This window comes from Panicum virgatum, chromosome 3K (genome assembly GCF_016808335.1).
Source record: "Panicum virgatum strain AP13 chromosome 3K, P.virgatum_v5, whole genome shotgun sequence".
Classification (NCBI taxonomy): Eukaryota; Viridiplantae; Streptophyta; class Magnoliopsida; order Poales; family Poaceae; genus Panicum; species Panicum virgatum.
This window is the reverse complement of record NC_053138.1, coordinates 46,680,497-46,704,038: the sequence shown is the minus strand read 5'-3', so window position 1 is coordinate 46,704,038 and position 23,542 is coordinate 46,680,497. Positions and strand designations below refer to the sequence as shown.

The window sequence follows — 23,542 nt, the reverse complement described above, 5'->3', positions numbered from 1 at the left end:
CGACGGAACCTAAAAAATGGGCGACGTGGGTGCCGCGGGCCGAATTTGGGCGATGTGGGCCGCCGCGTTGCGGATCAAATTGGGCCGGCTGGAGTGCGGCGTTGGAATTGTGTCCGCGTTAAGCAGCCTTTAGCACACCTGTGAAACATATATACCTTCCGCAAGATTTTCTCCAACTTAACTTCTACTATTTAAGATTCGTGCGAGAACTACAGGACGTCGGATCTTCTTCTCCTCCTCCTCCTCCTCCTCTCAGCATGCCACCAGCCGCTTCGGCCACCAGGTTAGGGTTCCGAGTCAGGGGTCTACACATGCGGGCGAGAGGTGGAGGGAGCGGCCGATGACGAGGTCGCCACCGGCTCAGGTGGTGATCGAAGCCGGCAGCGAGGTTAGGGTTTCAGCGTTGCTGGAGCACGGAAGCTCCAATGGTTGCTGACATTAGAAGAGAAGGTGGATGGGAATCGACTGGTGGAGGGTGGTGGTGTGTGGGTGTAAGCATCTAGGCCCTCTAGGTATGTTTCGGCGATTAATGACAATCGTTATTGTGACTAATGAGTTTGTGCAGCTTAATGAATCATTATCGCTCATTTGGTCATTTGTTAAAGAGGCCCCTCAATTTCGTTATTCAAAAAGGCGATCTCGGTATTCAACTCAAATATATATCAAGACTAAGGATCTTTCTAGTCCTAAGTGTCGTAAGGTTGAGAAGGACACTTAGGTTAGTATAGGTTTTATAGTTTTGTAGTGATCGCACTATTAAGAGGGGTTAAGGCCAAGTAACTTGAGCATGGACATGGTCAATTAAAAATGGATGCACACTATGGTAACTCAGGTTCTAAGAAGTTCAAATAAGTGGTTTTCAACTTATATCTCAAGAATATTTGGATTTCATTCAAAGACTCAAATCAGAAAAGACAAAATCAGAAAAAGTCTATACACCGGTTTAACCGACGACTCAACTTTTCTATACGTCGGTTAAACGCAGTTATCAGAGTCTGGACAGGTTCTATACACCGGTTAAACCGACGATGTTTGAAATTAACGTCGGTACATTAGTCCAGAGTTGGTTTTTCCAGGGTGTTTCAAGTTCTATACACCGGTTAAACCGACGATGTTTGAAATCAAACGTCGGTGCAATTGACTAGTGAGATGGTTTTTCCAGGGATTTCAGAAGTTGTACTCACCGGTTAAACCGACGATGGATTTGAGTTAACGTCAGTACAGTTGTCCAGAGAGTTGGTTTTTCAGTTGATCAGTGGACAACTACACTCACCGGTTAAACCGATGATACGTCGGTTAATCTGCCCAAGTTGTAACGGCTAGTTTTCCAAGTGGACAGTTTACATTCATCGGTTAAACCGACGCTGGCTATTGGAGGTTCGTCAGATTAACCGGCGCTAAGCAGTTTTCTGGCAGCTTTTCTCCAACGGCTCTATTCGTGTGAGCTGCCTATATATACCCCTCCAATGGGTCATTTTGCTCTCTCTTGACACCAGAAAACATTCATACACTATACTATTGTTGAGAGCCACTTTGAGCTTCATCTTTCACACATTTGTTCATTCAATCATTCAAGAAGCAAGACTAAGGACTTGAGTAGAGATAAGCTTGTGTGCATCCGTTCTTGGTGATCGGTTCTTACTCAAGTGAAGGCCCTAGCTTGTTACTCTTGGTGATTGGCAGCACCTAGGCGATCTAGGTGATTGAAGGTGTTTCTTCCGGAGCTTGCCAAAGATTGTGGGAGGCCGAAGAAGTTTGTACGTGGCTTGAGCTCCACCATGCCGGGATGGTGAATGGAGACTCTTAGTGAGCGCCCAAGTCTTGGTGATATGGGAGGTGACAAGACTCTTAGTGAGTGTCACAACGTGGATTAGGGGTTTGTGCCAACACATCGACACCACGGGAAAAAAATCTGGTTGTCTCTTGCCCACTCTTTCATTTCAAGCACTTACTTTTATGCAATTATTCATGTGCTTGACCTTAGAGATCATAACTTAGCTCTACCTTACTTAGTTTCACAATCTTGTTCTATCTTTAATAGCTTGTGTAGTTTGCTTAGTTTGCCGGTTGGTGAATTGAGCCTTACTAGCATTGCATAGGTTAAGGTTGCTTTAATTGTTTTAGAAATTTGAAAAAGGCCCAATTCACCCCCCCCTCTTGGTTCATCGATCCTTACAATTGGTATCAGAGCCTCGTTGCTCATTTGGATCATTAGACTTCACCGCCTAGAGCTATGGCCAAGATGGGTGGTTCGCCGCCTCACTTCGAGGGCAAGAACTTTGCCTATTGGAAAGTTCGCATGGTCGCATACCTTGATGCGATTGCCCCCGAAGTGTGGTTGGCAACAAAGACCGGGTTCACCAGAACTCCCACCTCGGAACAACTAAAGTGGAATGCAAAGGCTAGAAATGCAATTTTCGAAGCCATTAGTGAGGAAGTCTTTGCTAGAGTAAATGGCATGGACTTAGCAAGTGATATTTGGAAAGAGCTAATTGAAATTCATTAAGGCTCCATAAAAGTTCGTGAACAAAAATATCACTTGTTTAGAGCTAAGTATAATTCTTTTAAGATGCTAGCTCATGAAAATTGCAATGATATGTATTCTCGCTTGAATGTCATTGTCAAAGACATTAATGCTCTTGAAGTTTCTAAAATTGACAGTGGCTCCATCAAACGCAAGATTCTCTTGCTCCTTCCGAAGCCCAAGTACAACATCATCAATGCTATGCTTCAAAAGGATAATCTTGATACGATGGAAGTAGGAGAGCTTGTGGGCGAAATTCGCGCTCATGAAATGGGTATCCTTGGTATGTCCGAAGAGCCAACTATAAGCAAGTCAATCGCTCTCAAAACCAAGGCAAACAAGCCGCGCAAGCTCAAGATGATCAAGCAAGAATCAAGCTCAAGCAATGAAGAAGAAGATCATCATGAAAGCTCATCCGATGATGAAGAAGATGGAGAACTTGCTCTCATGATGAGAAAGTTCACACGCTTGAGCGACAAGATAAACAAGAAGGGTTACAACTTTGACCCAAAAAGAAGAATGTTCCGGCCAAGGGAAGACATCAAGAACAAAACTTGCTACAATTGTGTAGAAAAACGTCACATCTCTCCAAATTGCCCCAAGCCGGACAAGAGAAAGAAGGACAACAAGAGTAAGCATCGCCATGATTCAAACGATGATGATGAAGATGAAAAGAAGAACAAAAACAAAAAACTTGGGAAGAAGAAGAGCCATGACAAGAAGACCAAGCTCTTCCCAAAGAAAAAGGGCAACTCCAAGAGAAGCTTCTTGGTAGAAAAACAAGAGTGGGTGACCAATGTCTCATCAAGCGAAGAGTCATGTGATGAGGAAGAAGATATCGTCACCATCGCCCTCACCAATGAAGAATCATTGCTACCTCCACCTCCCATGTGCCTCATGGCAAAAGGTAAAACAAAGGTATGTGAGGAGGATAGTGATAGTGATAATGATAGTGACAATGAGTTTGACCCTTATGAGTTCACTAACCTCATTAATGAGTATACATCCGTTATCAAGAGGGAAAAGGGCAAAGTCAAGATTCTTGATAGCACTCATGCCAAGTTAGAGTTTGCCCACTCCGATTTGCTTGGCAAGTATAATGACTTGCTCAAAAAGCATAAAGAGTCAATTGTACTTGCTAAGTAAGTTGAAGAGAGCCACAAAAATTTTAAACAAGAGCATAGGGAGTTGGCTCACAAATATCAAGAACTTGAATTTGCCTATGAAGCAATTGACCCAAGTCTTGAGAACTTTGTCAATGAAATCATTGAAAAGGTCAATGCTTCTACTTCATGTGATGACCTACTCATTGATGCAAATGCCACTAGTATTGTGCCCGAGCTTGCTCCTTCTAGGGAAAAGGAATTGATGGATCAAGTGGCAAGCCTCAAGAGTAGTGTGGAGAAGCTCTCAAGAGGAGAATACATCCACAAGGAAATTCTCTTCAACAATGCTCGTGACTATGGCAAGAGAGGTCTTGGTTCATTTCCGGAGCCAAATCAAGGCACTACTCCTTCTCCGGAGATCAAGACTAGCTTCGTCAAGGAAGTTGGTTCATATTGCCAACATTGCCAAGTCACCGAGTACCACACTAGGGAGTGCACCTTACCATCACATCCTCTTCCCACTTTACCAAAGAATTACTCATCAATGTTTCAAAATAACCATTTTCTTTTGAGTAAAGTGAAGGGCAAGGTGAAGGCCAAATTCATTGGCAAAATCACTAAAGAGTCAAAGAAGAAGCTCCCCAAGCAACTTTGGGTCACAAAAGCTCTTGTCACACATGTGCAAGGCCCAAAGCTTGTTTGGGTTCCAAAAACTCAAAAGTGAATTCTCATGTGTGTAGGGGAACTACAAAGCCGGTGGAAAACATTGGGTACTTGATAGCGGTTGCTCTCAACACATGACCGGCAATGATAGCATGTTCATCTCTCTTGAAGACCCCGGCAATCATGAACATGTCACCTATGGTGATAACTCAAGGGGGAAAGTCTTAGGTTTGGGTAGAATAGCTATTTCAAAAGATTTATCTATTTCTAATGTCTTGTTTGTAGAAGTACTTAGTTTTAATCTTATTTCGATTGCTCAATTATGTGATCTTGGACTAACGTATACCTTTGATAAGAATGGTGTTGTAGTAACTCTTGAAGAAGACAAGTCATTGGTATTCACAGGGTTTAGGCATGGCAACATTTACTTGATGGATTTCTCTTCAAAGCAAACAAGCACCTTGACATGCCTCTTCACCAAGGCGTCTCTTGGGTGGCTTTGGCATAGACGAATTGCTCATATTGCGATGAGCAACCTCAAGAAAGCCCACAAGAGAGGGATGATCACCGGCTTGAAGGACGTTACATTTGACAAGAATAAATTATGTAAAGCATGCCAAGCCAGGAAGCAAGTTGCAACACATCATCCCATCAAGACGATGTTGTCTACCTCCAAGCCGCTTGAGCTACTACACATGGATCTCTTTGGTCCAACTACATACAAGAGCATTGGTGGTAACCTCTATTGCCTAGTAATCGTTGATGATTTTTCAAGTTATACTTGGGTCATGTTTCTAGGCGATAAGGATGAAACTCCGGAAGTCTTCAAGACTTTTGCAAGAATAGCTCAAAGGGAGTACAACTCCCCAATTGTGAAGATCCGGAGTGACAACGACACCGAGTTCAAGAATATGAAGATTGAAGAATGGTGCGATGAAGAGGGCATCAAGCATAAATTCTCCACCACCTACACGCCTCAACAAAATGGAGTGGTGGAAAGAAAGAACAAGTCACTCATCACTCTAGCAAGAGCAATGTTGGATGATTATGGCACGTCCGAGAAGTTTTGGGCGGAAGCAATCAATACGGCTTGCCATGCATCCAACCGAGTGTATCCCCACCGACTCCTCAAGAAAACTCCATATGAGCTCATCACCGGGAAGAAACCAAATATATCCTACTTTCGAGTCTTTGGTTGCAAATGCTTCATTTATAAGAAGAAAAGGCTCAGTAAGTTTGAAAGTAGATGTGATGAAGGATTCTTTCTTGGTTATGCATCAAACTCCAAGGCATATAGAGTATTCAATCAAACCTCCGGGTTAGTTGAACAAATATGTGATGTGGAGTTTGATGAATCTAATGGCTCCCAAGAGGAGGTTGTTGGCTATGACAATGTAGGTGATGAGGAGATTGATGAGGCCTTGAAGAAAATGTCCATTGGGTAATCAAGCCGGAAGAGGTGCATGAAGGCAATGATCAAGGGGGAGGACCTTCCTCATCTACACCAAGCACCTCCACGGCACCCCAAGTGAATGAAGATCAAGAAAAAGATGATCCACAACCTCAAGAAAATGTGCCAACGCCAACACCCCAAGTCCAAGAAAAAGAAGAGCAAAATGTTCCACCACAAGCACAAGTCACCCATGATCCACCCCAACAAACATCCACGCATGAACCGCTAGTGAAGCATGGTCGTATCTCCAAGGATAATCCAATTGATCAAATCATTGGTAGTCCTTCCAAGGGAGTAAGAACACGCTCTAAGCATGCTTCATTTTGCGAACATTACTCATTTGTTTCTTGTATTGAACCCACTAGCATAGAGGAAGCACTTGAGGACTCGGATTGGGTGATGGCCATGCAAGAAGAATTGAACAACTTCACCCGCAATGAAGTTTGGGTCCTCGAAGCTCCTCCGAAAAACAAGAACATCATCGGCACCAAGTGGGTCTTCCGAAACAAGCAAGATGAATATGGTGTGGTGATACGCAATAAAGCAAGACTTGTGGCAAAAAGGTTTTCTCTAGTCGAAGGTTTGGATTTTGGTGAAACTTTTGCTCCGGTCGCAAGACTTGAAGCTATCCGCATCCTTCTTGCTTACTCTTCACATCATAATATCAAGTTATATCAAATGGATGTGAAAAGTGCATTCTTAAATGACGTTATTAACGAACTTGTTTATGTTGAGCAACCTCCCGGATTTGAAGATCCGAGGAATCCTAACCATGTTTATAGGTTGCACAAGGCACTCTATGGGCTCAAACAAGCTCCAAGGGCTTGGTATGAGAGGCTTCGTGACTTCCTAATCATGCAAGGCTTCAAGATCGGGAGGGTGGACACCACATTGTTCACAAAAGACGTCAACGGGGATCTTTTCATTTGTCAAATTTATGTTGACGATATTATCTTTGGCTCAACTAATGATTTACTAAGCCATGAGTTTGCTACCATGATGTCTAGGGAATTCGAGATGTCCATGATCGGCGAATTGACATTCTTCCTTGGGTTTCAAGTCAAACAATTGAAGGAAGGGACATTCATCCATCAAGAAAAGTATACTAAAAATATCTTGAAGAAGTTCAAGATGGATGAATGCAAGTCGATCATGACACCCATGGCAACTAATGGGCATCTCAACTTGGATGTGGACGGTAAACTGGTTGATCAATCCCTCTATCGTTCTATGATAGGGTCTTTGCTTTACCTTACCACATCTAGGCCCGATATAATGTTTAGTGTGTGCTTGTGTGCCCGCTTTCAAGCAAACCCAAAGGAATCACACCTCTGGGCTGTGAATAGGATCCTTCGGTATCTCAAGCACACCCCAAGCATAGGCTTGTGGTACCCCAAAGGCGCTAGCTTAGATCTCTTGGGATACTCGGATTCGGATTTTGCCGGAAGCCGTGTGGATCACAAAAGTACCTCCGGGGGTTGCCACTTGCTTGAGCATTTTCTAGTTTCTTGGTCGAGTAAGAAGCAAAATTCCGTGGCTTTGTCCACCGCGGAAGCAAAATATATAGCGGCCGGTGCATGTTGTGCCCAAATCCTATACATGAAGCAAACTCTTTTGGACTTTGGTGTGAAACTAGATAGGATACCACACCTTTGTGACAATGAAAGTGCCGTAAAAATTGCCAAAAATCCGGTTCAACACTCTCGCACAAAGCACATTGATATTCGCCATCACTTCTTGCGTGATCACGAAGCTAAAGGAGACATGTCTCTTCAAGGTGTGAGATCCGAGGAGCAATTGGCGGATATTTTCACAAAACCTTTAGACGAGAGTACTTTTGTTAGGCTAACGAATGAGCTTAATGTATTAGATGCGGCAAACGTCATGTAAGTTGCTTTGTCATATAGAAAAATGCATACATATAGGACACTTATCTAACCATGGTAAGATAGTGATGAGCATGGGTTTAGCTAGAGGTGGTGGTCCACTTGTTTTCCTGTAGGCTTGTAGAAAGGCTCATCATGAAGAAGCTTCTCGTGGGTTCAAACATGACAAGTAGAATTTAAATTCTTGTTATGCATTTCTTGTCATATAGGTGTGCACTTCATGTTTACTCTTCTTTCGCATGTGGTTTTAGCTTGCACCATCATTACATGCGTAAGGGTCACAAAGGAGATCACTTGATGAAAATGAGACTTGTTTCATATGCAAGATCTTAGTTCATGAAAAGTGAAAAGAGCAAAGTGTTAGGTGCGTCATTGCCTAGTGAGTCATGTCATAATGAGTTTGAAGCTCTCTATCTTCAATATTCCTATGACAAGGCTCATACATTTTATTTGGCGTTTTGTCTCGCTTTGCGGCTTTTGCTTGTGTTGAAAAGAAAATCTATTAAGCTAGTGTGCTATCCTAAATATTTTGAGGGGTAAAGTCGCCTATGCAAGTCCATTAACTTGTGTTTAGTTGGATTTTATAAGTTTATTGGACTTAGCATAGAAGAGTGAGCTGAGTGAAAGGTTTTCGGGTTCACCGGTTAAACCGACGCTTAATGGATCAATACCCATCGGTTTAACCGGCGTTACTAAGTTTCTGTCTCAGCTCAGACAAACCAGGCGTTCAACCGGCGTATGCAAAAGTCAGAACATCGGATCAACCGGTGAACGTAACCCAGATCTGACCCTAGCAATCAACCGGTGATAGCAACGTTCAACAGGCAAGTTCAAAATGCATAACATCAGTTCAACTGGCGTTCAGATGTTTTTCTGCTGGAGTCTCGGGTGAACTGCACCGATGCAATCAACCGGCGTTCTAAACCTAAGCATCGGTTTAACCGGCGTTAAGGAAAATCGTGAGGCCCATTTGTCATTTATCTCTCTTTCCCGCGGTCGCCTTCCTCACTTCCTCTATTTTTCCCGACTCCGCGCCGCCGCCGCCCGTTCCGCCACTCCAGCGCCGCCGCTACACCTCGCCGCCGCCCGTGCACGCCGTCGCCAGCGATCCACGCAGCCGCCGCCTCACGCTCCACGCGCCGCCCGCCATCTAGGCCGCCGGCCCAAGCCGCCACCACGCGCAGCCTGCACCACCGCCGCCCGTGTGCGCCAACGCCTACGCGTCACCACCACTATGTGCCTCCGCATCACTACCACGCGTTCAGCGCCGTCCACACTACAGCACCCCCACGCTGCAGCCGCAGCACCTTCCCGCCAAGTGCTCGCTAAGTGTTCGACAGATTGCCTGATCGAGATGGGTCGCGAGAAGAGGAAGGAAAAGGAAGTTGTGGTCGAGAAGCTCGTCCGCAAGTGGACCCGCACAGAGAGAGAGGCCGAGAGAGCCGAGATGGTGGCCAAGGCCGCCGAGGAGCAAGCGTCAGGCCGTGCTCGTCCGTTCGTGATCAGGGAGCAGCCAGCCAGGGGCAGGGGCAGAGGTCGAGGTATGGGCAGGGTCCGAGGTGCCAGGGCCACCAGAGCCACGACTGAGGTAGCTGCAGAGTCAGATCGCTCAGAGTCAGAAGCAGATTCAGATGCAGCACTGTCAGAGCAGACCCAGGGAGAGAGTGCTTAGGGGTCACCGACTCCATGACGTTCTGGCCGCACTCGCCAGACGTCCCCAGCAGGAGAGTCTTCGCCCGCGACCGAGCGTCGCACTGGACCGAGGACGCGAGGAGGTCACCAGCCACAGGGGCCTCGCAGGTCCGCAGCAGCAACAACAGCAGCAAGTTGTGCGCAGTGTTCCGTATGGACACTGTTGTGCGTCTGGAGCCAGGTGTGCTGCTCCAGAACTTGACCAAGGCCAATGCGGCGAAGGTCAAGGGGCTCAGGTGGAGTGTTGGAGAGGAGGACTGGTTCCCCGTGACCCGTGACAGCAGGGTCGATCGTAGATTCTGGACACTTCTTCAGGCCAGCTTCTACGAGACCTACCAGAGGCGAGGGCACAGGATCTTTCCGCATAGGGTGCTTGACTGGGTTTCTCTGAGGACAGCTGCAGGGGGAACAGATGTTAGAGAGCATTTTGCACACTTCAGAGGTCTGCCCAGGCTACTTCAGATGGAGCAGAACAGATATATCGAGGACTGGGTCAGAGTGTTTTATGCCACAGCCTGGATCGCTCCCGAGCGCAGAGCCGTACACTTCGTGTTTGGAGGCCAGGTCTTTGGCTTGTCCAGGGCGACGATTGCAGGGATTCTCGGAGTCGATTTGGTTGATGTCTCCCTGCACGAGATGGTATACGGAGACGCAGATCCACCGCGCAGAGCGATGATTGGCGGGATTGCACCTCTCACGAGGCGATCTCTCAGTGCTTCCGCCAGCCGTTTCCAGCATCGTATGCCAGAGTACCCAGCTTGCTGACCCCAGAGGCGTACGCAGTTCACATGGCCCTCCGGAGGACTTTGTTGCCTAGGAGTGGCTACCCAGAGGGGTTTACAGGCCTGCAGCAGCTGCTACTTCTACACATACTCACTCACGAGCCTTTTGACATTGTTGACTTCATTTTGGCTGAGATCAAGGATGTGATCACAGACGGGATGGGTGTAGTACGCCAGTTTCCGTATGCTCACTGGACCAGCTACATATGCTCTATGATTGTGCCAGCTGAGTCACCCATCAGTGCAGTATACCGTCAGGATGAGGCTCCCCGGTTCCCAGTTTACCGTCCGACAGCTCCCCAGGACCGGAGGAGGGGCAGACAGGCCGAGAGAGCTACTATGGCACGACTGTCACCTGAGGTGCAGGCCCGAGTGGCACAGGAGGATGAGGCACTGCTAGCTGCCGAGGCACAGCTTCTCGGAGGAGATGATGAGATACACTGGTGTGAGCTTGAGTCAGACTCCTCCGAGGACGATGAGTACTTTCCTGCAGCCCCAGCAACTCACGACCACGAGGCAGGAGGTTCCAGAGAGCCAGCTCCAGAGTCACCAGTAGCAGCTACAGTCACAGAGTCTCAGGTGACTCAGCCGTCTGAGCTCACCTCTCTTCTTCAGCAGTTGGTCACTCAGCAGAGAGAGGATCGGATAGCACAGGAGGAGGCCAGGAGAGCTCATGAGGCTCAGCTCGCAGCCATTCAGAGGGAGGCTGCCCGAGAGCGTGCTGCAGCCGAGGAGCGTTTTGTTGGGCTCATTGACAGAGTTTCACAGTGGACAGACGCTCAGTTCCAGCAGATGCAGCAGGGCATGATGGCGATGTTCGGGATGATTACACAGCTTTACACTCACACCGGACTCGCCCCGCAGCAGCCAAGACAGCCAGGACTTCAAGGCGTTGGAGCTCCTCAGCTTGCAGTCACTCCAGCTCCAGCCCCTACTGCAGCTCTAGCTGCCTCGGCGACACCGGAGACCACGTTCTCGTGTCCGCACTCCTTGGGTCTGCCGGTCGTCCACTCTTCTCACCACTGCCAGCGACTACACTCTTCCAGGACTCTCCGTCGGTAGTTCAGTCAGTCGCCCTGCCCGTCGTACCTCAGACACTAGGGGGAGGAGGAGAGGAGTCTATAGTTTCGCAGTCGACACAGCCGGTAGCTTCAGCACTCACTACTTCAGATGTTGACACCTCCTCTGCTGAGCCGGTTACCACATCTACGGACCCTCTCCTAGGCAGTGCTAGTACGAGAGCCTCTACGACAGCTACACCCCCAGTCAGTTCAGATCAGCAGCTCCCGTCCGTCACCGAGGGCTCTCCGTCCGACGACGACGACGATGATCCGGACGGCTTCCTCGCCGTGCCACGACAGCCGGATCAGTAGCTCGCCTTTTTGGTACTTTGATGCCAAAGGGGGAGAGAGTTAGGCGGAGTTGAGTCAAGGGGAGGGTAAAGATAGAGAGAGTTCGTAGTTGCAGGACGTTGATGTTTTATTATAATTTGATGTTAGTTCATGGATATGTACATTTGACGCTTGAGTATGCTGTGTTTTGAGACATATCTATGGATTTCGTTTGAGCCGTTGAGCTCCTTGGTTCTCTTTCGAGTTTGCTTGAGTTTATCCTGTTTTATCTTTCTCGCTCTCTCGTTATAATTTAAGTTTATGTCTGTGTTGTCATCAATCACCAAAAAGGGGGAGATTGTAAGCATCTAGGCCCTCTAGGTATGTTTCAGTGATTAATGACAACCGTTATTGTGACTAATGAGTTTGTGCAGCTTAATGAATCATTATCGCTCATTTGGTCATTTGTTAAAGAGGTCCCTCAATTTCGTTATTCAAAAAGGCGATCTCGGTATTCAACTCAAATATATATCAAGACTAAGGATCTTTCTAGTCCTAAGTGTCGTAAGGTTGAGAAGGACACTTAGGTTAGTATAGGTTTTATAGTTTTGTAGTGATCGCACTATTAAGAGGGGTTAAGGCCAAGTAACTTGAGCATGGACATGGTCAATTAAAAATGGATGCACACTATGGTCACTCAGGTTCTAAGAAGTTCAAATAAGTGGTTTTCAACTTATATCTCAAGAATATTTGGATTTCATTCAAAGACTCAAATCAGAAAAGGCAAAATCAGAAAAAGTCTATACACCGGTTTAACCGACGACTCAACTTTTCTATACGTCGGTTAAACGCAGTTATCAGAGTCTGGACAGGTTCTATACACCGGTTAAACCGACGATGTTTGAAATTAACGTCGGTGCATTAGTCCAGAGTTGGTTTTTCCAGGGTGTTTCAAGTTCTATACACCGGTTAAACCGACGATGTTTGAAATCAAACGTCGGTGCAATTGACCAGTGAGATGGTTTTTCCAGGGGTTTCAGAAGTTGTACTCACCGGTTAAACCGACGATGGATTTGAGTTAACGTCAGTGCAGTTGTCCAGAGAGTTGGTTTTTCAGTTGATCAGTGGACAACTACACTCACCGGTTAAACCGATGATACGTCGGTTAATCTGCCCAAGTTGTAATGGCTAGTTTTCCAAGTGGGCAGTTTACATTCATCAGTTAAACCGACGCTGGCTATTGGAGGTTCGTCGGATTAACCGGCGCTAAGCAGTTTTCTGGCAGCTTTTCTCCAACGGCTCTATTCGTGTGAGCTGCCTTTATATACCCCTCCAATGGGTCATTTTGCTCTCTCTTGACACCAGAAAACATTCATACACTATACTATTGTTGAGAGCCACCTTGAGCTTCATCTTTCACACATTTGTTCATTCAATCATTCAAGAAGCAAGACTAAGGACTTGAGTAGAGAGAAGCTTGTGTGCATCCATTCTTGGTGATCGGTTCTTGCTCAAGTGAAGGCCCTAGCTTGTTACTCTTGGTGATTGGCAGCACCTAGGCGATCTTGGTGATTGAAGGTGTTTCTTCCGGAGCTTGCCAAGGATTGTGGGAGTCCGAATAAGTTTGTACGTGGCTTGAGCTCCACCACGCCGGAATGGTGAACGGAGACTCTTAGTGAGCGCCCAAGTCTCGGTGACATGAGAGGTGACAAGACTCTTAGTGAGTGTCACAACGTGGATTAGGGGTGTGTGCCAACACATCGACACCACGGGAAAAAATCAGGTTGTCTCTTGCCCACTCTTTCATTTCAAGCACTTAATTTCATGCAATTATTCATGTGCTTGACCTTAGAGATCATAACTTAGCTCTACCTTACTTAGTTTCACAATCTTGTTGTATCTTTAATAGCTTGTGTAGTTTGCTTAGTTAGCCGGTTGGTGAATTGAGCCTTACTAGCATTGCATAGGTTAAGGTTGCTTTAATTATTTTAGAAATTTGAAAAAGGCACAATTCACCTCCCCTCTTGGTCCATCGATCCTTACAGTGGGCGAGCCGGCGGCGAGGTGCGCGGAGTGCCTCCATCCAGATTGGTTGTTGCTGGTGGCTAGGCTAGGTCCAAGATGAAGGCGTGATACCAAGCTAGTTAGAATAGGGCGAGAATGCGCCGGTGGCAGGTCGATAGAGGGCACCGCGGCACAACAACATTGGCGCCGTCGACCGAGGCGGTGGGGTGGGAGGTCATGAGGAAGAAGATAGAGGCGTGGGCATAGTGGGCTCGAAGATGGAGTCGCTATCCATCCCACAAACTTTAGAGCATGTATTATGGTCGGCGCGGAGCGGGCGGAATCTGACGTATGAGCAGGTGAGAGAAGGAAGTCGGCGGCTCGCGATACGCCCGCTCGGGCCGGCGACGACGCGCTCCGCGAGCTGCTATTGGCTCAGCCGCTGCAACACATTAAATAGAAGCGGGGTCCACAACCTACGCGCTCGTGTTACCGCCGGCTGCCGGCGAAATCTTAAGCCGTGCTCTTAGGTGCCCCCCTGCCGCCGGCACCTACGTGTCACAGCCCAAAGAGTTTAATTCACGGCCATACGTTGTCCCGGTCCCTCATCGTCGACAAGGTACAAGGTAGGCCGGTATCTCGATTTGTCCGGTACCACTAGCAGTAATGAGCAACCGTCCAACCGTGATGTTTGGAGCGACGTTGGCCTACTAGACAACTAGCTGCATTCATCATCGTTGATGAATTGCACGTGCTAGGCCAGTGATCGAGGACGACACGCTGCACTGAGCACGTGGTGATGGCTGATGGGTGTGTCCATCTGTACAGTGCAACCAACCACAGAGGGGCAATTACCTAGCCTGCCCATCGGTGGTCGGTGGAGTGTGGTCCGTGCAACGCATGAAGGCCGAGCCACCTTACCTTCCTTGGCGCGCTGTCCACTCGTTGCCCGCGGCGTTGGCCGGCCACATGTACTGTTCTTCAATACTAGCACGCTGTGAGCAGTGACCAATCTACGATTTTAGCTTAGGTTAGTCCAATAGAATTTTTTTTTAAATATTTTAATGAATAAGTTAATTTATCTAATAAAGATGTTATTTTATCACTTTTCACTCTCTTAATTCAATTGTCAATTTCTACATACAAGAAAATAGTCAATAGCTATTTTTTTCTAATAGTAATAAATAAGATAAAACATGAAAATGGAGAGGGTGAAGGCTATTGGGCCAAATCTTAGGGTGAACTGGGGCCCACCCCCTAGATCCGCCCATGTTATTGAGCACGCACCACCAGCGACGTAGAAAGAAAAGAGTGAAATGCAGTAGCTGGTAGATATGGGAGGAAAGCTGGTGCACCCCCTTCTGCGCCAGCATGGAGAGCATAGTTGCCACGGTCGGGACAGGCTACTGATTGCACAAGGATGTCACACTGCTTTCATTGCCGAGCCTAAACTTATTTTCATCGCCGGTTTAGGTAACGGTCATGACATATCAGCGGTGAAAATACCCGTTTTCACCGCCAACATTTGAACTGGTAGTGAAAATAGGTTATCACCGCCGATCCATATCACGGGCTAGCAGTGATAATTACTTCCCCGGCCTATTCCAGCACCAACCCTACGCATTGCAGGACACAATCTGAAAAGTATCCTAGAGTCTAATAGATGAAACTCAATTTCGAGGCTCAACTTGGTGGGAATCAAAATTACTAAAAGAATCACATTGGTTTATGCATGTATTTGAATTTGCTGCTGGCGAATTGCTAGCTGCTGCAGGCTGGTGCGGGTGCTAGCAAGGCCTGGGTGCTGGATCAGCCAGCCTAACCAACAAGGGAGGAGGCAATCATGGGCTTCTTGGCCACGGTGTGCTCACTGCCTCACTGCTTGGGGAAGAAGGGGCACGTCCATGGGGCGACAAACGAGGAGTCCAAGGGGTGACAGGCAAGCCGCAAGCGAACAGCGGAACAGGCAGGAGGCAGAGGCAGTGACATTTTTTCTTCCGTTTCTTCTCTGGCAACGAGCTGGGCTGGGCAGCAACAATTGCTGGTTTCTGTGGGCTTGCAAAATTGGGCCTCAATGTCGCTCGAGTTTGAAAATTGTAGTTCGTTTGTCATTTTTTTACTCTAAATTTGACCATTTGTCTTTAAAAAATTTATACAAATATTACCAAATTTAAGTCATTCTTAAAGATACTGATAAAGCAACCCACAACAAAAGAAGTGAGATTTTGTGCAAATTTTTGAATAAAACGAGTGGTCAAACTAGAGTTAAAAAAGTCAAACGAACTATAATTTAAAACAGAGGGAGTACTTTAGAGGCCTGGTGGGAGTGGGGGTGTGACACCGAATTGGCCCATGGGGGTGCATATAGGGTGGAAATCTGATTGTAAACTAACAACTGATTTTTGTTTTGGGCATGGGTGCATAGGCACCCACGGGCCTTAACTGGACTCCACCCCTGCCCAGACGAGCGTCTTTTTTGAAAAATACAAAAATAAAAAAAATGCGACGAGCGTCTTTTTTATTTTTGTATTTTTTTTAAAAAAAATTTACAGAAATATATTTTTGGTTTTAGGTTTTACAGTTTTGTACCCCTACCGCCTGGCAGGGGGCCTACCGCCCGGCAGGGAGGCGGTAGAGACCTATATATAAATAAAAATAAATTTATTTTACGCAGAGGTCCTTGGAGGGAGCCTGCCGCCCCCTGCCGGGCGGCAGAGGGACGGCAGGCTTCCTCCTCAAATATAAAACTCCGCCCATTCCCTATGTGCCCTCATTTTCTGCCCAAGAGATCCAGAGAGGGGAGAGGGAGAGAGGAGGGGTGAGGGAGGTAAAAAAACCGGCGAAGCCCTGCAGAATTTTGGATCCGAACCGCAAGTAACCAAAACCTACCTCGTATGCTTGAAGCTATTGGTTACCTGTGTACAATCAATGAGGAACCTGCCGCCACGACTAAACGACCTGGTGGCGTCGGAACGGGGATCGCCGTTGCACAGGACGATGGAGACGGCAAGCAAGCAAAGCGCTCCCCGCGAGAGGTCCTAACATCTCTTCTTGTACTGGTGACGAGTGACGATGGTGCATTTCTCAGGTCGTTTAGTCGTTGGGGTATGCCAAGTGAACGTGAGGATTTAAAATGACGCGGGAAGTATCTTAATGGGCCGTTTGCCGGGGGAATTTCGTTCACCTATTGCGCTTCGGGCCTACCGCTCCTCATTGATTGTACACAGGTAACCATCGCTTCGTGAATCGCTCCTCATTTGAGGAGGGAGCCTGCTGCCGCCCCCCCTGCCGGGCGGCAGGCCCCCTGCCGCCAACTGGTGGGGCGGCAGGGGGCCTGCCGCCCGGCAGGGGGCGGCAAACTCCCTCCAAGGACTTCTGCGCAAATTAAATTTATTTTTATTTATATATAGGTCCCTACCGCCCCCTGCCGGGCGGTAGGGGTATAGAACTGTAAAACCTAAAACCAAAAATATATTTCTGTAATTTTTTTTTGAAAAATACAAAAATAAAAAAACGCGACGATAAAGCCGTTCTAGGATTCGATGGTTTTTTTTATTAGGATTCTTATGCTAGATGGAAGGGAAAATAGTCCATTGGTAAAACAAGTGAAACAGAATGGCCCCATTGTACAACTATACCATTAACACGAAAAGTGGACTGGTGAGCACTTAGAAAATTGAAATATGGAGACGATAGAGTTCACCACGTATATGTGGTTTATTCATTGCCAGAGTGAAACGTAACGGGCTCACAGAATAGTGTTCCAGCTGCTCTTTCAAAATGTAGTAAGGCTTGTTACAAAAACTAGGTCCTTATGAACTTTTTTTTGCGGATAGGTCCTTAAGAATTTTGCACGGGCAATACGTAGTTGCTTGTGGTAATCTGGTTTCAGACGAGGAAAGAGAAAGAAAAAAGAAGGCATGCCTGGGCAGGAAAAATGGAAAAACGTCAGGGTTCAGGCCAGACAAACACTTCACTTGCTTCTTCAGTATTTTCCTTCGAGAAAACTGTATTCCTAAATTTAAGCAGAGTAATCTTCCATCAGCATAGAATGCCATAGGTATCGCGACTTATATAAGCCAGTGAAGTAACAAAATTACGAATCCTTTGTTGACAATGTTCGGATATTGTTATGTTTGCAAAATTATCGGACAATTGATTGTGATTGTCAACAGAGAAAATTATACACAATGTTTTGATGAGCCATAACCTGACAATGGTTCATGTAAATCAGAAACATCATCATCTAGTGATTGACTGCAACACCAATTTCATGAGCATCTGAATTCAGGACTCCCCCTGCTGTTTTTCTCTGTTGAACACAGTGGCATGATCTCTTCGCTTAGGGGAAGGTATTCTCAGACTGTCGCTGCTTAGCATCAGAATAACATCTCGCATGGTGGGCCGGTCTTCTTCTCTTGGTTCAACACAGAGCAGTGCTATCTGAATACATCTCAGTATCTCAGCAATCCGAGGTTCGTCACGCTGAGCAGGATCGACAAGATCCAGTGATCTCCCAGCCGTCCACAGTTTCCAGGCCTGCAGGGACTCTTGTCAAGGCAGTGATCTCAAGAAGTTATAAGGCATTATTGAATAATCAATTACTGAAAATGGTCACACAAAATGAGAGTACCTGAGATTATATATGCCTTTGCTTTTTTCTCAACTATTGTCTCAAAATATCATTACTTTCACTAAATGAGTTATACTGTCATTTTATTTTATGGAGTGCATGCATGATTGAGAAGTCAGAACTTTTACTCACATAATCCAGCGACCCAGGACATGAAGGATCTTCATGAAAAGGTGAAGAAAACCTTTTTGCACTGATGATCTCAAAGAGAATGACACCAAAGCTATAGACATCTGACTTACTCGATCTCGATCTGCCTATCTTGATAACTTCAGGATCCATATAACCACTGCATCAAGGAAATAATGTCAAGTTGTTAGCTAGTAAAGAACTGGAACAAAACATTAGTGTCTGCCTGTCTGGGTGTACTCAACCAGCTCTTACATTGTTCCCATGATCCCGTCTTCATTCATACTACTACCTAGTATGGTGGCTACACCAAAATCTTAGGATTCATGTCAGAATCCAAGAGAACATTACTAGGTTTTAGATCATGATGTACAATAGTAAAATCACAGTACTCATGTAGATAGACAATGCCCTGTGCAATCCCCATAATTATATGGAAGCGCAATGGCCAGTTGAGCGGTATCCCTGTTCCTGCACCAAAAAAAGCAAAAAAAATAAAGCATAAAAAAATAAATTGTCTCAAAATTGATATTAGACAAACAATAATTAACATTAGTAAAAATATACCAAATATGAATTTTCCCAGGCCACCATTTGGAACGTATTCATACACCAAAATCCTCTCTCCTCGTTCAATGCAATAACCTAAAAGTTTAACTATATTTTTGTGGTGAAGCCTCAGAAGAAGCTTAATTTCAGACTCAAATTGCCGCGATAGATCCTTTCGGTCTAAACTGGAACCTGAACTGAAACATCTTTTGATTGCAACCATAAGTCCTCCACGTAATTTACCCTGAAGAAGCAAAGTCAAAATAACCATTAACCAAAGCGTACATCCATTTGCACCTATTAAATTTTAAGGAAAGGACACAATCATAGAGGGAATCATAAAACCTCCATGGTAATCGAACTTTTGCAGAATTGCCATAAACTCGTGTGTTATTCAGCTTAAAAACTACTCTCTCTGTTTTTATTTACATGTTGTATTAGGTTTGTCTTAGGTCAAACTTTGCAAACTTTGACCAAACTTATAGAAAGAAATAATACATTTACAATATCAAATTTATTTCATTGAATCCACCATGAAGTAATATGTTGGATAGTATAGTTGTTGCTATATTTTTCTATACACTTAGTCAAAATTAGTCAAGTTTGACTTAGGAAAAAAACTAATACGAAATGTAAATAAAAGCGGAGAGGAGTAAGAGAAGAATTCACTCAACCCTTCATATGAGTTACTGAAAGGGTAATTTAGTACTTTTGTCCTCATCTCCCTGATTCCCTTTATCATATTACGTCTGTTCTTTACATTAACGATATCTGTCGCATACTTTCATACTTTTACATTACTAATCTACTAGTTAATTACTTCAGATGTACCTGTCAAAATTTTGCAGATGATGTCACTAATTGGCTTCCCTTTATGGTTATGGCTCATGGAAAAAATAAACATTCAGAAGCTATTACTTATTATTAATTTTTTAAAATATAATTAACTAGCATCAAACCCAAGTACAGGTTGACAAAGCTACTATGTAACTTTTAATATTATTTAAGGTTTTCCTCTTCTAATCTAAAGTTTCTCTTATACAATATGTCTATATATAATTTATACATTCCCTTAGGCTCTTGCAACACAACACCACTTTATTTGTGCTCCCCTCATTTCACATTATTAGGAACGACAGCATATGCCCTTTTACTGAAAGCGCAGAGCCAAACTGCCCAAATGAAATGGTGGCTGTAATGTGAAGATACAGGCTTACAATTCCTTCTCAAATTTGATAGTTCTCTTAACAAACTAAAAAAAATCTGGGAGAGGATGGTTTTAGCACAGAGAAGTTACAATCATGAACGAATCATGATGATTAATTTTATAGAATATGAATATGTGAAATAAATAAGAATGTGGACATTCTAATTTGTGTAGGATAATATAAACACACGATAAATTCTTAGGCAGAACCTCAAATCAAGCTTATGTGTTTTCAAATCAAGCAGCATGTACCTTGTAAACTTTGCCAAAACCACCACATCCTATCAAATTTTCAGATGAGAAGTTATTTGTAGCAGCCTTCAGCTCAGACAAGCGGAATACTGGAAACCCTGTTACAGCAAAAATGTTTTTCTTCATAAATTGGTTTATTCATTGCAAAGCAAAAATGTTGATTTGTTCATTCTGTTTTCTGATATGATAAAGAATTAAATATTAATATGTGAAAAAAAACAAGCATGAAAAGAAGACCATTATATCCTTCAAAAAAGGCTGACTCATCAGAAACTGCTTAGTTAATGCCAGTTCCAAGTACCTATTCCTTGATGATCTATGAATTTAGGAATATAAGGTGATCTTGTTATGTCCTGAATCCACCAACAGCAACACATAAATCTGTTGCTTCTGACCGACCGCATGTCATGATGTTCCCTGTAACCTGCAATTGTTGGTGTAATAAAAAAATGTCAAAATTGATGAACGACGAAATAATTCCATTCACATCCCCATAATATAAGACTAAGTTGCGTTTGAGCTCGTGGGATTCAAGTCACCTATTCTGCAAATAGTATTTTCAGTTCTCACTATCATATTTGAGGAACAAGGAAAGTACATGACATTCTATCATCAATATACAGAAAAAAAGATGAGTACACATTGTTAACTTTCGATGGCCCAAATTATAATTGTGTAGAATAATCTGATAACTGAAGTTATTATAGCAATATGGCTACCTATTGTATATGCATAGGAAATTGGCGAAAATGTTGTAAACAGGACCAACAGACTGTACCTGGATATTTGTAACTTCATTTTATTAATAAAACTTGTACAAACAAAAATTTATTTTGTTCATTCAAAATTCATTGTACAAAATAAATGTGCTAGAAATTCATGTATCAGGATAAATGAGAAAGAAAAAATCCTATAAAAACACTTTATATAGAGAAAAAAATTGAATCTCTTTTGCTTGTATATTTGTACATTGTTCTAAATGGATAGCACTTAAATCAGGCAGAGGTAACTGATTGTTTTTTCTCCTCACCTAGATAAGGCTGAGGTGCTTTTTCATTAGTTCGTGATTCAGTACGCTCAAATCCACTTCCATCCTCTCGTGTCCTGAATTTAAACATATTTGAACATATTTTTTAAACAATCCAAATGTTGCACCAAATGGTTTAGATACTTCTTGTTTTCTGTAATCCAAAAGGAAGATCCAATATTGTTTAGCTAGAAACATTTATACACACATAAAACAGAACCACATTGTCAATGACCGTTTGTAGTGTAAATCAAGCCATGCAAGTTTTACAACTTGGAAACCACGAGACAAGTTAGATAAGCATGGTCTGGAAATGATTTAAGACAAGTAAAGAAATGCTTTAGTGCTTCCTACATGTTACAAGATATTGAGTTGGCTGGAGATCTATGGAATAACTTTGACAGATTACTGACCACTGGAAAGTCAAGGTAACTGGTGTTTCCTTTGTGGTCGTATCATACAATATATAAAATGTGTGGTGTGGTTGAGGAATTATGAGCGCATCATTATATCAATGAATGAAAGCTGACAACCATCCAACCTTGCCTCAGGGTTTGAAAGACTCACTGATGTCCCCAATATTGTTCCTGCACCCTGAAATAGCGAATTGTTACAACAATGTTATAACCGTAAACAGATTTTAGAGTGGGGTGTTAAAGATTATGTAGTGATAAAGGATCATTTCTTCTTTCCATATATTTAATCACCCATATAGCATGAGGCATAAATGGACAAAGAAATAAGAATATAAATGTTGGATGGACTGCTAGGAAAAAGGGAGAAAATGATAGGTTCAATAGCACCTTTGGTGGCAACATGTCAATGACGATTTTCTTGCAGTGCAAAATAGAATGATGTCTTTAACTGAAAGAACAATCATAGTACCAAAAATTGAGCAGTAAATAATTTATCTTGTGTACAAGCCTACAGGGATTGCTCCTGGTTAAGTTCAATTTTGATAAACACATGAATTTTAGGCCACTGCATTAGAGCAGAGATTCAAAGTCGCCTCTACTGACCTGGATCTGGGAGCATGAAGGATTTGCACCACTGCAGAGTTTGTCTAGTCGACGAGTAATGTCGATATGGCTGATGAATGGGTAGAGTTGGATATAACTATCAATCTTCTTCTGCACCTCACAGAACTGTTCAGCCTGCTTCCAGCCCATGAAGAAGCGGTATGCGATGCTACAGTTCTGGGAGGAAACAATGAGTACATATGCTTCCCTGAGAGCATCATCCAGCCCGTCCAGAGGCCTTCTAATCTCTGGTTCCTGCATCATATCCCATCCCTGCAGCTTCTGCACAAGGTCGCCAATCATCATCACCCGGCGTGCCAGATGCCTGCATTCCTCCCTGTTGCGGCTGACCGTCCTCACCGCTTCAAGTATCATCGTGATGAGCCCACTGGCATCCACTCCAGTCAGCTGTGCAACTGTAGCCACTTGGCCAAGACCATTCCAGAGCGCCATGGCTACACTTCACCTTCACCTTGAGTCTCCCTCAGCTAAGTACCCAGCTCAACGATGAACCTTGTAAGATAAGCCTGAAGCCGAATTGGACACAACAAAGAATTGTGGTGTCCTCACTCAATCCCCTGCTCAAAATATACTCAATGCTGATAAAACCGAGAGAAAGGGGAAAGAAAGTTCCATTGGACCTCCCTTTTCTTTCTCGAAGGACTTCACTCTTTAGAACAGCTCATTTCCATGAGAGGTAGCCTCACTTCGTCAAGATACCCCCACATGTCCGTGTGAAACAGTTGACCTGCACCTGCAGTGTGTGGCGCACATAGCAATCACAGAAGCCAAAATTCCCAAGAAACCAGACGGGTCCAGCACGAGTGAGACAAACTTTGTGAACGCGACCCGTCAACGGAGCGAATCCGCGTCCTCTTCTCCGGCGCAGCATTTCCACGAACACGTCGCACGCCACGCGGGATGTCCGGACGGTCGGTATCAGCAGGGAATCCGCCAATAATGGGTAGCGACGCAACCATGCCAGCGCCTCTCCTACTTCCCAGTGCGACCTGAAGGTGAAGTGGGTGGAACTGAAGGTGAGGCCCCGGTGCACGGTGCGAGGAAGAAGCCACGCGGGATGCATGCGAGGAAGAAGCTTCGTCTTCCCTGAGCTCCGGGCGGTGGAAACCAATGATCTATACTATAATGCTTGGAAAGTTGGAATGACCGCTTTCGTTACCAATGATTTAACGTATCAATCTTGAAAATTCTTTTCTACCATAGAAGGTTTTTAAATCACTTCAAATATAATACTAAAGAGCATGTTTCGTAAGAAATTGTACAA

At 44.7% G+C, this 23,542-nt stretch overlaps 1 protein-coding gene across 2 annotated transcripts; it reads right to left on the bottom strand.

The window, feature by feature from the left end:
• Positions 1-17,516: 17,516 nt before the first annotated feature.
• LOC120699366 (receptor like protein kinase S.2-like) lies at positions 17,517-23,400 on the bottom strand. 2 transcript variants are annotated; one of them, XM_039983347.1, is made up of 9 exons: positions 22,258-23,400; positions 21,780-21,832; positions 21,242-21,315; positions 20,513-20,635; positions 20,212-20,309; positions 18,771-18,996; positions 18,459-18,668; positions 18,207-18,363; positions 17,517-17,980 (listed from the first exon to the last, which is right to left on the bottom strand). In XM_039983347.1, exons 1-7 carry the CDS (start codon positions 22,708-22,710, stop codon positions 18,508-18,510), a joined length of 1,188 nt encoding a protein of 395 aa, XP_039839281.1. In that variant the 5' UTR covers positions 22,711-23,400; the 3' UTR covers positions 17,517-17,980; positions 18,207-18,363; positions 18,459-18,507. The 2 variants fall into 2 exon arrangements, with proteins under 2 accessions (XP_039839281.1, XP_039839280.1); XM_039983346.1 differs by having other exon boundaries at positions 18,459-18,674; positions 22,258-23,397.
• Between the last annotated feature and the right edge of the window lie 142 nt (positions 23,401-23,542).

What these genes read in the sequence shown, in the direction of transcription:
- LOC120699366 (XM_039983346.1), bottom strand. Translation starts at nt 22,710, where the DNA reads ATGGCGCTCTGGAATGGTCTTGGCCAAGTGGCTACAGTTGCACAGCTG. An exon ending in CTTTCAAACCCTGAGGCAAG is followed by an intron (nt 21,316 to 21,779) that starts GTTGGATGGTTG and finishes GTTTAAATTCAG; the next exon opens with GACACGAGAGGATGGAAGTG. An exon ending in CATAGATCATCAAGGAATAG is followed by an intron (nt 20,310 to 20,512) that starts GTACTTGGAACT and finishes TTGCTGTAACAG; the next exon opens with GGTTTCCAGTATTCCGCTTG.